The following is a 13,697-nucleotide window of genomic DNA, read 5'->3' as shown; positions in this document are numbered from 1 at the left end:
AAGGGCAAAAAGCGAATCGTGTGGATCTTGCTAGATGTCAACAAGTTGTCACTCTTCAGTTTTACAATGGTCATATATTTCTATTTGTATAGTTAATAGTTATAATAATGCATATAAAAAATTCAACTTAAAGGTATCAAAGCTTGTCCGAATAATGAGCATATAGGTATATATTTGATCTCTGCCTTTTATCAATTATATATGGTACTTAACTTGTCACTCTGTTAATCATCATATATCGTTATAACAATGCCTACAAATGCTGATCTTAAGGTATCAAAAGGTTATTGTCCGTGAACAAGCACAACGAGCATACATGTATAGAAAATATTGTAAAGATAATCGTTTCCCTTTTTAGTTTGAACAAGTTTCCGCGGTCTAGTTAAGTCGCTGCGCTTTGAGGAGCACCTGGGGCTGTTCAATTTCCGTCTTGGACTGCACCAGCTTTAGTTCCCGTTCGGCTGCTTTGACTGGGCCGTTTCCACCGTTGGGCAGCGAAGCCACAGTTCGCTTGATCACCGCCTGCAAACTGGCGATGGTTTTCTCGAAAACATTGGCTATATCCTTGCTGCCATGACTGTGGGCCAGGAAAAGGGAGGCGAAGAGATCGCCGGTGCCAGTGAAGACCAAATCCTTGCCACCCTGCTTCGGAATATCAATGGCCAGGCGGGGACCATTCTGCTGGCTAAGGAAAGCACGCAGAACGCCAGGCTGGCCAAGATCACTGCTGGAAATGACCACAGTCTTGATGCCACGCTGATGGAACCACTCCATTGCCTCCCAAACAGCCGCCTCGCTGCGTACCTCCTTTTCCGTGAGCAGCTCCACTTCGAATTGATTGGGAGTGATGATGTCCGCTAGTGGAATGATCTCGTCCCGATACACGGGCAAGAGCTCCTTGGGCACATAGAGCTGACCATTGTCACCCATAACCGGATCACAGACGTACACCAGGCCAGGATTAGCCTGACGCAGCTTCTTGAGAATGTGGCCCACCTGGCGTAGGAACAATGGATTTCCAATGTAGCCGGTCAAGAGGTGTGAGTACAATGGCAGCAGCTCGTTCTCCTCCAGACCCTCGAAAATGGTGGCTGAAAGTGTTTTCTTTTAGTAATGAAAGTAATATATTATATATAGTGATAGTGTTTGGACCTTACCTAATTCCTTTTCATTGGAGACGGGACCCTTAAAGGTCTTGTAGCCCGTATGATTGGAGAACTGGACCGAGTTCAGTGGATCCACATCGAAACCCAGCAGCTATAAATAGAAAGTAAATCAAAGAAAGTGAGCGGGAAAACTAGCGAGAGCTAAAGGTCAAGATGGCAGACCTGCAGTGGATAGGTGGCCACCTTGTTTCCCACATAGCCGTGGACCACATGGCTCTGGATGGATAGAACCCGCTTGATGTCCGCATTTGTTGCACCTGCCATTTTCGCTGCTTCTTTCCGTGGAACTTTCCGCGTCGAGTGACCGCCGATCAATGAGCAAATGAAGCTGGTGGGTCTACAAGTCACACACACACACACAGAGGAGATAGCTTATAACCGTGTTATCAGCGAGGGAGCGGGAATTCATAGCTAGCTTCTCTGGCTGATAACTGCTAGCTGATAACCGATGAGTGGAACCCCTTTAGGCGGAGATTACCGAATTGAATAGTGAGTGCATTTGGCGTAAACAATGTATAAGAGATTGGAGGTCTTTCCGATTAACGAGTCATGTTTGTCCGGCCTTGGAACCCAATGAAATTCATTACAACACCCCCTTTTATCACCACCCCCATGGTGCAGTGTTACCAGGTGGCCATACAGGCAACCACCAGATGTGGATAATCATCTGTTCATGCTATCGACGTAGCTAGAGAAAATGGATCTGAAGCCGTCACCAAAAATCGATTCCTTTTCAAATCAAAAATGTGAAAATGTTTCAATTCTACAACTAAATATAACTGGTCTTTATTCAAATCAATATATTTCTTCTATAAATCGTCTTTATTATTAAAAAAATTTTATTTTTAAAATAGGTATTTAGAAGAAAAGTACTTACTTTTGCATTTCGGAAACATTGTACTTCCATAATAAAGCCATTACAATATTACTTTAAGTTCCTTTTTAATATTATATTTGTAAAAATATTTATTGCCAGTAGTCAAAGTCAATTGAAACTGACAAATTTTTCAGTGAATTCCCAATAGATAATATATAAAAGATGTATAATTTAAATGACATTTACAACACAATGCTTAATTTATTAAAACTGGAATGACAATGTGAACCAATAGGTAATATTGATATTAATTTTGACCTTGTCGATCCAATCCTTCTATGAAGTATTCAACTTATCATTTGCATTTTTACGATCACTGATAACAATTTGGTTTAAATTTTATTTTTGGTTGTACATTTTGGTCGCCAGCTAAAAGTTTGTATGGTGTTGAATCCAAGATGTTCTTTTCTGAAGATTCATGAAATATGTAGATCGGAAAAACAGGTGTATACAATACAAATACAAATACGGAGTAGTACAAAAACTTTGCACAAAAGTCAGTAAAGATGTGGGAACAAATTTGGATGTGCTTTATAAGCCACACCAGGATGGATGTTCACTTCCTTTTAGCTAGTTTGCCACTGAAAGCAAAGTGTTGATTAGTCTGGGAATTTTGCAAAGGAGATTCTTGGAGATTCACCCTAAGATTGGATTGTCCTTGACCCTGACGGGCGGCCTCCTCCTCCCTGCGTTGCATTTCCTCCGCTCTTTGTTGCTGTCGGCGTACGCTGTCCGGATTCTTAATGCCCCGATGTTCATTCTCCTGGCGACGCTTTTCCGCCGCATCCAACTGCTGCTGGCGGCGCTCCTCCTAGAAAATCCACCATGATTTTACCAAAGTTTTTAAAGATTTACTATAGGAAATTTACAGGCGATGGCATCAGGTTGGTTTCCTCGGCGCTTTGGCCGCAGCAGGACAGACAGGCTCCCATGGTGTTAAATTGAATTGAATAAGTTATAATATGGGTTTGTTTATAGTTTTTTTTTTCGAAAAATAAGGCTTCCTTTTGGAATTTTGCTTGGTTTTCGCACTCCCTTTGTGCTTTGTTTTGCTGTCACAGCTGATTGGATAACAGCGTGCTGTTATGCTACATTTCTGAGCTGTTGGACGCAACAGCTGGTGGCAAAAAAGGAGAAGAAGAAGAGCAGAGAACGCTCAGATCTTTTAAAATTGGACCAATAAATTAATATCGTAGCGCCCGTTCTAATTGTTCGTATCGTGGATTCGGAGAAGCGGATAATAATCTTGAGAGAATCAATTTAATTTTACACTAAAAGTTGCGGGTGTAAAAAAGTTTCAGTGTGGTTTCTCATTCTCTTTGCTTTCAATTTGTGTGTGTGTGTGCAGCAAAACAACTAAATTAGTGACGCTTAATTGCTAAATTACTCAAGTGTTAAATTTACTTTACTTCAAAATGCTGGATGTTCCACATGAAGCTAAGGTGAGTTTTAAAGTTTACAGTTGAAAGGTAATAGAGAAAAATGACATTCCCGTTATATTTCGCTTCCTTTCATTCCAAGCCGCTCTGGCTGCGCTTGTGTGTGTGTGTGTGAGTGCAGCTTGCATATTCCAACGCATTTTGCCGGTTCCAGTTGGACTCTATTTATGGGCCAATTTCATTAGTTCAAATTGTCTTGACTGGTTTTTTCCTTTAGTTTTCTCTCCCTTATGCATTGGCAATTGCTTAGCGCTAACCTTCAAGTGACCTTAAACGTATGAGCGTGTGTCGCCTTCGCTGTCATGGTTCCATAAGTGTATGTGAGTCTCTGTCTTTTTGGGGAAGCCAGGCAAAGAGAATTAGCTTGGTATTTGTTGTCAGTTGGAGTAATCGTGGAAGATATCTGCTAAGTTCTTATCACTAGAACATGCCGCGGGAAATGTAGTAGCGGAATCCGGGAAAGAATTGTTTTTGTTTGTTTGCACTGATAAGCGCCCCCTACTCTCTCGTTCTCCGCACATCAACAAGCCCTACCCCCCACACACCCTCGCTTTCGAATGCCGGCTTGGCACTTCCACTTATTCCTTTTATTTAATTTTTGTTTTGCTCAACAATTTACGCACACACATGTTCTCATCCATCAGCAGAGGTTTGTTGTTGCTGGTTCCTCTATATATATATAATTTTTTTGCTATCACTTGTTGCTGGCTTCTCTTCACTTGTCGCAGCGTTTTTCAGTGCCGTTCTGCCACTGCCGACGTCAACGTCGCCGCTGCCGTCGCCGCGAGTTGGAAAAATTTCGTATTGAAATTCAAATTTCGTTTGGATCCCAGCTTTATTTTCAATTGCACACTCGACCGGAGAGCTTCGTTTTGGCGTCAATCTTCTCTCTCGTTCTTTCGTTCCTAACGCGAGTGCATAGCCAAACACTAGAAAAGTTGAGATTCTCACTGTGAGATATTGTTATATAGTGCTCCATAGTTCACAATGCCCTCCGGTATAAGACCCATCGATGTTCTGCTGGAACGTGCCGGTGTAAGTTCTCTAGATTCTACTCTACCCAGAATGAGCGTGTAATTTTATATTTGGGCCAAGATCAAAGAGTTAAATCTATCTGTTTCTTATACTTAACTACAAAGTCTTTATGTTTGATGGACTATTAAAAAAAAGCTTTGCTTGAAAGACGTCATAGATCAGTCTTTATCGCATACAAAATCCACCAAATGATGATATTAAACTGCAGATTATTAACGAAATGTTCGAGTTGTCAATAAAAAAAAAAAACCCAAAAATATATATTTGTATATGACAAACACACCTCTGTGTAAATACATATGTTCCTATCATGTAAAAATAAAATAACGCGTAAATTTAAAAGGTTATCAGTTATGTCGACCTAAAAATTCGTATATATTCCAGTAATCACAATACTTTTATAAGTTTAACCACTTAATCAATTTCAATTCAGTTGAAAAGAATATGTTCTCTTTTTAAAATGAATAAATAAATGAGTTCGTATCTTATCTGCGGAACGAAATACAACACGGGAGAAAGTCATTTAGTTAATTACCAGACTTAAGGAAGTTAACAACTATGGGTTCGTCCACTTCATAGCACAGGATTTTATTCCTTAGATCTTGATAGAGCAAGATATATTTTTTTAATCCCACGAATTGCATACTTTTTGGATTCTACTTAAAATTCTACCCCAACGATATAAAATGTTAAAAAAAGGGTGTTTCCTCAAGGTCGGATGACTCCATTCAAATTTAAAATAACTCAACCATTCCGTTTTTAATGTAGTTTTTCTATCTAAGAAGTTTTCCTGGAAAACCACATACCCATATTACTCCACAAGTACCGGATATTAAACATTTGGCGCGTGTTATCTTTAAGATCTCTATTTTATAAGTTCATAATTGAAGTGCATAAGCCTTTTACCAAAGAAAAAAGCGGCATAAGTGGAAGCCGCAATGATGTGTTAGCAAATTATCTCCAGCATGTTGACCTTGCTGAAGTTCAAACACCTGCCCTCTGACTTTGGCTTATCGTTGGGGCTGCTCGGAATAGCTCATTGGCGGAAAGTGCGGTTGCTTTATAAATAACCCACATGCAATCGTCTGGCATCGTCGTAGGCGCCGTGGGCGTGGCATGTGCCTCTTTTTTCACTTTACCCTCTGCTTATTATTCCGTGTTTTGCGTAATAATTTCGAAAAGTAAACAGCAAAATAAAAACGATTACAGCAATTATTTTGCATAAGTCAGTTGCATTTGTCTGCTTTGATTGACAAGTCTTAAGACCGATCCGACCGCTAGGTGGCGCTGGTCACTCTTCACATGTTTTTGTTTTTTAAGTTTTTCTTTATTCTTCCCAACGTTTTTGTTTGGGTTTTAGCTTTGTTTACACCACGTATATTGGGTTTTGCCATCTGCATAAGCTAATGACGACCTTGCCAGAATGCCAATGTCAAATCTATAGATAAATTGTTAATATTTACTCAACAATAATTGTTGGTCTTATGATTTAATATTCCCTAAATCATTATTATCATGATATCAAATGATAAGAAATAGCCTTGTTATAAAAGGTCCAAGAACATTGATAAGAAACTGACCAAGTTGCTTGGACCATATTTCGTCATGCCAATATAGATTGCAGTAATGGCTTGAGCAAGGAAAAATTATGTATATTATGAAATCGAATTTTGATTAGGAGGCCACGCTTTTGCGATATTGATATGACGTAGAAATTACGCGTACATGACATTAGGAACCGCTCAGATTAAGCGATTAGATCCCGAAATCGTATAACCACGATGAGGTTTTATAACTCTCAAGATTAGTTATCAGACGGCGGCGATTGTAGAGCCGGTTGACAAACTAGCGAATTTGTTAATTATTACACAACTTTCCGGGGCAGTTGCATTTTTAGAGGTCGTTTCATGGGACATTAGACTGGGATCTAAATCCCAAATGCCTAGGGCTTATCTCTGTAATCATCCTTGACGAACTTGGAATGTCGAACTCATCATTATACTGGTAAATGGTCGGTGTTTGTTGGGTCCACAGATGATTACTAGTTGAACATTGTTTACTGTGTTAGACCTTTTAAAAATAACTTATTATATACATTTTCCCGGTCATCAATTTGCATAATAGTGTGTTTTAACAAACTACTGTACTTTATTTCCATGTATGAGAGAATAATAAGTTTTCGTGTATTTCAAAATGTATCATATCTTAATTACTTTGTAGCATTATTTTTTTTGTTAAGTGCACTTAAAAATAGCTTCCCGTTGTTGCATTCTTGGGGCACTCCTCGTGGTATTTGACTTCACAGCTAGCACTATGGTTCCTAAAATCCTCAAGACTGGGCAAGTGTTTAAATAAGATTTTCTTGTTAAAGTAGCTATCGTTATCATCGGGCTCTTCAGGTTCTCCAGCCAGGCGTTTCTTTAACGATTCCTGCATTCCCCAAATGATTGGTTGACCCTTGCACATCAGAAGCTTTAGGCAACCAGCGGTTTTACCCTCCTCGGGTTGTTCCTTGGCTTCGATCATGTCTAGTATGTAGTCGGGCAAATCCCGATCCATGATATCCTTGATTAGTCGTTTGCTATAGCGATCTGTACGTTGCATAAACCAATCGATGGGCGATCCCATGGATAGGGAACGTGGTCGATGATCGCTGGGTTCATACAGGGATTCCGTAGCATCGATTAAAGATGTTCCACCTCCCCGAGTAACCTGCAGCAGGGAGCTACCAATCTGAAAAAAAAAACATTAAGGGGTTATGGTTAAAACAAGATTGGGAATGGTATGAACTTACCGCCTGAGCAACCATAATCAATGCATTTAAGGCTAGGGCTCCTATTTTCCGCGTATCAAAACCCACCATTCTCAACATATTGGAGAGCATTTGCCCGGAATCGAAGGTTATCGGAGGAGGTTTTCGGGTTGTGTTCTCCACCGGAGGTTCTTCCTGGACATTTTCCGTTTCCGATTGCTGCTCCGATTGATCCTCCTCCTGTTCATCCGCACCATTGTTTTGCCGCAGCCCTTGGAATCCACTCTGGGCGTAGCTAATCAAATTGGGTACATTTGCCATAGAATTGCCGGAGAATGCCTTGGCTACCAGATTTGCCACATCTGCTGCCGTATTGATGCCAAACATTTGCCCGGCCATTTTCAAGCCATCGCCAAAGTTGTCCATCACACCCGAGGAGACCTCCTGGCTACCCCAATAGAGTAGCAAACTTAATAGCAGCCAGCGACTTGTCATCACTAGGTTCGAGGGAAAACTGTCGCCGATCCAGTGGCTCCTTGGTCTTTGGCAACGCCCTCGTCTGAGTGGCAAGCGAAGCTTGTAATTGGACTTACGACAGCTCCAGCAATAGCAATAATTTTGTCAGCGTTTCCTCCACTAATTTTGTCACTTGAGTGCATCTGCCGGATGCGCTTTGCTAGTCACACTAATCGATGCGGCTCTAAAGTTTCTCCAAGTGTAACTTATGGTTTTGTTTTGACGTTATATTTTCAACAGGTGCGCGGCCACCAGCGTGCACCGTCCGACTCCAAGGAGTTCCATGAGGTGACCAAACGGGATGCACTTCGTCTGCTGGAGCACGATGTGGACCGTCTGCTGGAGACCACTGAGAAGGCCCGCCAGCCTGCCCTCAAGGCAGAAATGGGTCGTTTCGCCGATCTGTTCGGACGTTTCATTCAGGAAGGTGAGTCCTTGTTAAATATGCATTTAATATTTGTTTTAATAACTACTTCATATTTCAGAGGGTCCCGCATTGGACTGGAACAAGATTCAGAAGCTGCCTGAGAATGCTGTGATGAACTACTCGAATCTTAAGTCGCCCAAGAACGAGCAGGTATGCAGAGGGCTTGCTTTTAGACCCACAAAGAAAAAAAAAGAACACTCCAATTTATCCCAAACATAACTTTATACCGAAAGCAAAAAACCCAGTCGAACTCATCCTGATGATATTTGTTTTACCAACTCTGCATATTTTCATGTTATTTGATTTGAATACTGAATATGGCTATGTCTGCCTATAAATACTATGCATAATCGTGTGTATCGCACCTAGAATGAGGTAAAGCGTTTTCCCTTACCTAAACTTCTACGCTTCTCGGCTCTCACTCCCAATTTACATATGTGTATCTATTTCGCTCCCGCTCAAATCTAATCTCAATGGGCTTTGGACGCTTTGTTTAGATTTTGGACCTAGTTTTGTTTGTAGTTTGGCTTTAGTTTGTAATGATTGCGCTGTAGCACTAAACCCAAATGAAATTCGGCTATCACTGCAGCTTAACCAATTCCACCCTAATGTTATTTAATGTTGAAGTATTTGTAGTAATTGTATCGATTTGCATTTAGATCCGCAACATGTTGGATAAATTGGTGGTCATCAAGCTGAACGGTGGTTTGGGCACCTCAATGGGTTGCCATGGTCCCAAGAGTGTGATTCCTGTGCGTTCGGATCTTACTTTCCTGGATCTGACCGTGCAGCAAATCGAGCATCTCAACAAGACCTACGATGCCAATGTTCCGCTGGTACTGATGAACTCCTTTAACACCGACGAGGATACCGAGAAGATCGTGCGCAAGTACAAAGGATTCCGTGTGCAGATCCACACCTTCAACCAGAGCTGCTTCCCGCGCATTAGTCGCGAGCACTACCTGCCGGTGGCCAAAGACTTTGATGTCGAAAAGGATATGGAAGCGTAAGTACTTCGAACTTACGTAAATGTTCCGTGTTAAAGAAATTCCTACTTCAGCTGGTATCCACCTGGACACGGTGACTTCTACGATACCTTCCGCAACTCTGGCCTGCTGAAGAAGTTCATCGAGGAGGGCCGCGAGTATTGTTTCTTGTCCAACATCGATAACCTGGGCGCCACCGTCGATCTGAACATCCTCAATAAGCTGGTGGGCGAGGAGCGGGCCACTACTCCAGTGGAGTTTGTCATGGAGGTCACCGACAAGACCCGTGCTGACGTTAAGGTGAGTTATAGTTGTGATATATTATTACTAAAATTTAATACTTAACTTTTTTTTCCAGGGTGGTACTCTCATTCAAATGGAAAACAAGCTGCGCCTGTTGGAAATTGCTCAAGTGCCACCAGAGCATGTGGATGACTTTAAGTCGGTTAAGACCTTCAAGTTCTTTAACACCAACAACATTTGGGCCAACCTGGCAGGTAAGTAATTACCAAAAATTATATATATGTATGTATATATAAGTGTAAAAGTCTTCTCTCTTTTTTAATTACTTTAGCCATTGATCGCGTTTTGCGTGAGCGTACCTTAAACATGGAAATTATTGTGAACAACAAGACGCTGGAGAACGGAACCCGTGTCATTCAGCTGGAGACTGCTGTGGGTGCGGCCATGAAGTGCTTTGATGGCGCCATCGGCATCAATGTGCCGCGTTCCCGTTTCTTGCCCGTGAAGAAATCTTCAGATCTGCTGCTGGTCATGTCAAATTTATATACGCTTAAGAACGGCAGCCTGGTAATGTCGCCACAGCGAATGTTCCCTACCACGCCGCTCGTCAAGCTGGGAGAGAACCACTTCTCGAAGGTCAAGGAGTTCCTGGGTCGCTTTGCCAACATCCCGGACATCATTGAGCTGGATCACTTGACCGTGAGCGGAGATGTGACTTTCGGTCGTGGCGTTTCTTTGCGCGTAAGTTTGAATAATATTGAATGGTATTTTAAATACGCTAATAACATGTCTTAACTTGATTCTGCAGGGCACTGTGATCATCATTGCTAACCATGGCGATCGTATCGATATCCCAGCTGGAGCCATTCTGGAGAACAAGATTGTATCTGGCAATATGCGCATCTTGGACCACTAAATCAAATCCTGTACAATTGGATATCGTCTCACTAACTGTAGTCTAATTGTCTAAGTTTTATGTAGTAGCCATGTTCGCGTTTCAAATTTCCAATAACGAATTTCATTTAGCCAATTGTTGTAAGCACAAAGTGTGTCATCTGTATATATCGTTAAGTAGAAATCAGTCAGGGTTTTTAATCAAAATCGAATTGCAATATGTTTTCAAAAATGTTAGTTGTAGTCGTTCAAATGAGATATAAAAGATAGCAGCTGTTGAAACTCAATAAAGGCATGTTTATTTCTATAAATACGAAGGAGATTGTCACCTATTGGATGTGAGATATTTGTGATGCTTAACATTAGGTCTTAAATTAATATCACTTTGAAAAATGGCACAGGAATGGCACTAGCCAAGTTTCATTCCCCTTGCTTTCAGTTTTCTATGACTTTTCTAAATCGTCAATTAGACTATAGTTCTTGCTTATATGACCAAGTTTTATGCCCTGTTTGATTAGTTCTAATGCTATCTTTTTATTGCTACTCGATGGACCAATAAAGGCCACGACTAGTTCATCTGCATCTTTTGGAGGTTCACAGCTGTGATCCCAACCTCTGGCCTCGTAGATGTTTTCGTCCCCAGCCGCAACGAAATTATAGTTAATATCCTTATATCCATTGCTCTCGATGTGCCAATTTTGCAGAAGGCGCACTCGAAAAGTGCACTCGGCTTGAGTGAAACATGATGGCGTGTTGGTTGCCACAAATCTCACGCTCTCAATTGGCAGCTTCAAAGGAGTAAGTGGCACTATAGGTGGCTGGGCCAACCAATAGGGTCGGGTAACGATCTTTACAGTCTCATTGCTTAGGAGTCGCACTGAAAATAAATTTTGAAAATAAATATATTCTCGTATTTTTTTCTTTCAACTGCATTACATGATGTTGGATCCTGCGTGAATCGGGGCCAATTTTGCATCAGCTCGAAAAGCTTCTGGCCAGGACTTTCGGTGGGGCTTAATTGTCGATGGGCATATATATGATAATCCGGTTGCAATCTATGGAGACGTACGCCCTCGTCCATCAGTCGCTTGGCTGCTTCGATTTGTCGAGCTGGTGGCTCCATATTCACAAAAGTTCCGATAAAGGCTATGCTAACGGAGATGGCACCATATCCATTCACATGCTGACCCTGGATGTGCCAGCCGCGTCCTACGTATATTTGACCATCGCCGCCCACCAAAAAGTTATAGCCAATGTCGACCCAACCAAAAGATTTCATATGGAACGCCTGAATGGTCTTCATGCGGTATATGCAAACATCCTGGGCGAGATAGAAATAAGATTTATGCATAAGTAAACAGTCTTTTAACCGCTAACTTTTAGAAAAGTTTAATTAACTCGAAATAGTGCTGAAGAATGGGGGTTTTTTACCGAAAAGTATGTCGATCTATAGACTCAAAGCGGGGGTTTTTTTTTATGGCAAGCTATTGAATTATAATATCGGTTTTACGAGGCTTTCTAGGAAAAGTTTTGGGTTGATTATTTATATAAATTTTTGTAGATAAGAAAAGAACAACTGGTTACAATAAAGCCTTTTCATGAATCCTAAGTAATTGCCGCAGTAAGCTAAGTAAAACAAACTGGTTTCAAGTTAGCTTTAAAGCAATTCTATATCACTTTGATATTAACAATTTAAAATTCCCAAAGTAAGACTTACCTCTTGTTCGCATCCTTCGGTTGCCGTGTGATGAATGATAATATTGGAGACGGGAAGCTTAAGGTGCGGGTACTTCCCACTGGGTGGTTCCCCCAGCCATTCGCTGCGATCGAGTATGTGTAGGCCCTTGTTCGGCGAATGTGTGGAGAAGGCTAAACCAGGTTAACAATTGGTTATTGGTTATTAAATTGTATTCAATCTACGATTCGCTTTAATGACTCACACATCATCCACATGAAATAGCCAGCTGCTAAACCCACAACCATTAGAAGAATCACACAGAAATAGAGAAGCTCGAAGCGAAATCTTTTCTCGTTATTTATCGGTTTTCCTGGGTGAGTAACTACCACTGTTTTCGGCATCTTGAGATGTTTTCACTATATCGCACTACCCACAACCGCGATCGATCCTCGCACGACGAACGTCCGATGCCAACTGAAGTGAGTACGCACCCGATCTCAAGTCCGGTTGTTGTTTATTTCTGTTGACGGCTCCGAAAAATCCCCGGACATTTGAAAACCTAAAGCGACTGCGCAGTTCATAAGCTTGTTGATAAGAGATATTCATACCTATAAATAAATATATGTATGTATAACTAAAGAAAGCTTTTTAAAGCTTAATATAGGGTGCCATTTTTGCAACAGGGTGCGCGATCTCTGAACGCCGCCCACTTGAGATTAGAAAGAGATATTTGATGGTAGTGAGCAGTCCAAGAAATGGGAATCCCATTTTGTCAAGGGGGCGTATACTTACTCTTAGCGTTTTTGAAAGAAGCTAGCTCATCTTTGGACCGAAGTTATGATGTTTTCCGGTTTCTTGGAATGAGTGACCGACTACAGTTAGCGGCTGCGATTTGATCAACTGACCCAAAAAGAGTTCTTCACGATTATTATTCTGTTTTTATTTTGTCATAAATAGAACGCAGATAGATCGTGATAAGTAGAAAAAGAAAGCGAATTTAGCAAACATTTCTTTAACAGACAAACTAAAACTTAGGTAAAATGGAGCCTATACAACCTCCGGATAAAATATTTGCCAGATATAAGATATCCCAGCCAAACTGAACTCCAGACCAACTAACCTCCGGATAGTAAATGTCTGGTAAAACAAAACCCAGCCACAAAAACCCCCAGGCAAACTTACCTCCTGCTATAATAACCACTAGACGATCTAACCTTCAGATGAAATAACCCCAAGCCAAACTAACCTCGGGTTAAATGAACCTCCAGGTAATACACTCCCCCAGTCAAACCCCCTAACAAACGAGCCTCCGGATAAAATAACCCCCGATAAAGTAACGCCCAGGAAAGCTAAGCCCCTGGCAAACTAACCTCTGGATAAAACAACCCCAGGCAACCTAACCTCCGGATAAAAACGGATAAAATGATTCCCGGATAAATAAACCTCCGGATAAAACAACCGCAGGCAAACTAACGTCCGGATAAAACAACCTCCAGGCAAACTAACCTCCGTATAAAATAATAATTATAATATAATAATATAATAATTTTAAGATAGTCGCGAAAGAAATTAAAAATTCCAATAATCGGGGAAGCCCCATAACTCGCAGGTGGAAGAATGCGTAGAAAAGCCAAGCCATATTACAACTTTTCCGGTTTCAGGCAGTTCCAGACAGCACCTCTAC

The 13,697-nt window shown here is 41.2% G+C and overlaps 5 protein-coding genes across 9 annotated transcripts; 1 reads left to right on the top strand and 4 right to left on the bottom strand.

Annotated features, from left to right (window-relative positions):
• Positions 1–57: 57 nt before the first annotated feature.
• Pdxk (Pyridoxal kinase) lies at positions 58–1,784 on the bottom strand. Its single transcript, NM_206309.3, has 3 exons — positions 1,329–1,784; positions 1,158–1,257; positions 58–1,091 (listed from the first exon to the last, which is right to left on the bottom strand). Exons 1-3 carry the CDS (start codon positions 1,428–1,430, stop codon positions 379–381), a joined length of 915 nt encoding a protein of 304 aa, NP_996031.1. The 5' UTR covers positions 1,431–1,784; the 3' UTR covers positions 58–378.
• A 319-nt stretch (positions 1,785–2,103) lies between these two features.
• Positions 2,104–3,101, bottom strand: Svip (small VCP interacting protein). 2 transcript variants are annotated; one of them, NM_001300069.1, is made up of 3 exons: positions 2,913–3,101; positions 2,684–2,854; positions 2,104–2,624 (listed from the first exon to the last, which is right to left on the bottom strand). In NM_001300069.1, the coding sequence occupies exons 1-3, from the start codon at positions 2,973–2,975 to the stop codon at positions 2,610–2,612; spliced, it is 249 nt and encodes an 82-aa protein (NP_001286998.1). In that variant the 5' UTR covers positions 2,976–3,101; the 3' UTR covers positions 2,104–2,609. The 2 variants fall into 2 exon arrangements, with proteins under 2 accessions (NP_001286998.1, NP_729471.1); NM_168327.3 differs by having other exon boundaries at positions 2,353–2,624.
• A 63-nt stretch (positions 3,102–3,164) lies between these two features.
• UGP (UDP-glucose pyrophosphorylase) lies at positions 3,165–11,233 on the top strand. Of its 4 annotated transcripts, none has more exons than NM_168325.4 (9): positions 3,165–3,485; positions 8,026–8,212; positions 8,271–8,362; positions 8,582–8,587; positions 8,872–9,218; positions 9,273–9,498; positions 9,557–9,695; positions 9,773–10,182; positions 10,250–10,620. In NM_168325.4, exons 1-9 carry the CDS (start codon positions 3,459–3,461, stop codon positions 10,355–10,357), a joined length of 1,542 nt encoding a protein of 513 aa, NP_729469.2. In that variant the 5' UTR covers positions 3,165–3,458; the 3' UTR covers positions 10,358–10,620. The 4 variants fall into 4 exon arrangements, with proteins under 4 accessions (NP_729469.2, NP_001163399.1, NP_648300.3 ...); NM_140043.5 differs by lacking the exon at positions 3,165–3,485 and adding an exon at positions 4,217–4,517 and having other exon boundaries at positions 10,250–10,643; NM_001169928.2 differs by lacking the exon at positions 8,582–8,587.
• CG32040 (uncharacterized protein) lies at positions 6,643–8,067 on the bottom strand. The gene is made up of 2 exons (NM_168326.2): positions 7,312–8,067; positions 6,643–7,250 (listed from the first exon to the last, which is right to left on the bottom strand). Exons 1-2 carry the CDS (start codon positions 7,762–7,764, stop codon positions 6,762–6,764), a joined length of 942 nt encoding a protein of 313 aa, NP_729470.1. The 5' UTR covers positions 7,765–8,067; the 3' UTR covers positions 6,643–6,761.
• PGRP-LF (Peptidoglycan recognition protein LF) lies at positions 10,611–12,491 on the bottom strand. Its single transcript, NM_140042.3, has 4 exons — positions 12,276–12,491; positions 12,053–12,204; positions 11,272–11,656; positions 10,611–11,212 (listed from the first exon to the last, which is right to left on the bottom strand). Exons 1-4 carry the CDS (start codon positions 12,412–12,414, stop codon positions 10,779–10,781), a joined length of 1,110 nt encoding a protein of 369 aa, NP_648299.3. The 5' UTR covers positions 12,415–12,491; the 3' UTR covers positions 10,611–10,778.
• Positions 12,492–13,697: the final 1,206 nt, after the last annotated feature.

The sequence above is a fragment of the Drosophila melanogaster genome, chromosome 3L (genome assembly GCF_000001215.4).
Source record: "Drosophila melanogaster chromosome 3L".
Lineage (NCBI taxonomy): Eukaryota > Metazoa > Arthropoda > Insecta > Diptera > Drosophilidae > Drosophila > Drosophila melanogaster.
The sequence above is the reverse complement of the archived record's forward strand: the minus strand, read 5'-3'. Positions and strand labels throughout refer to the sequence as shown.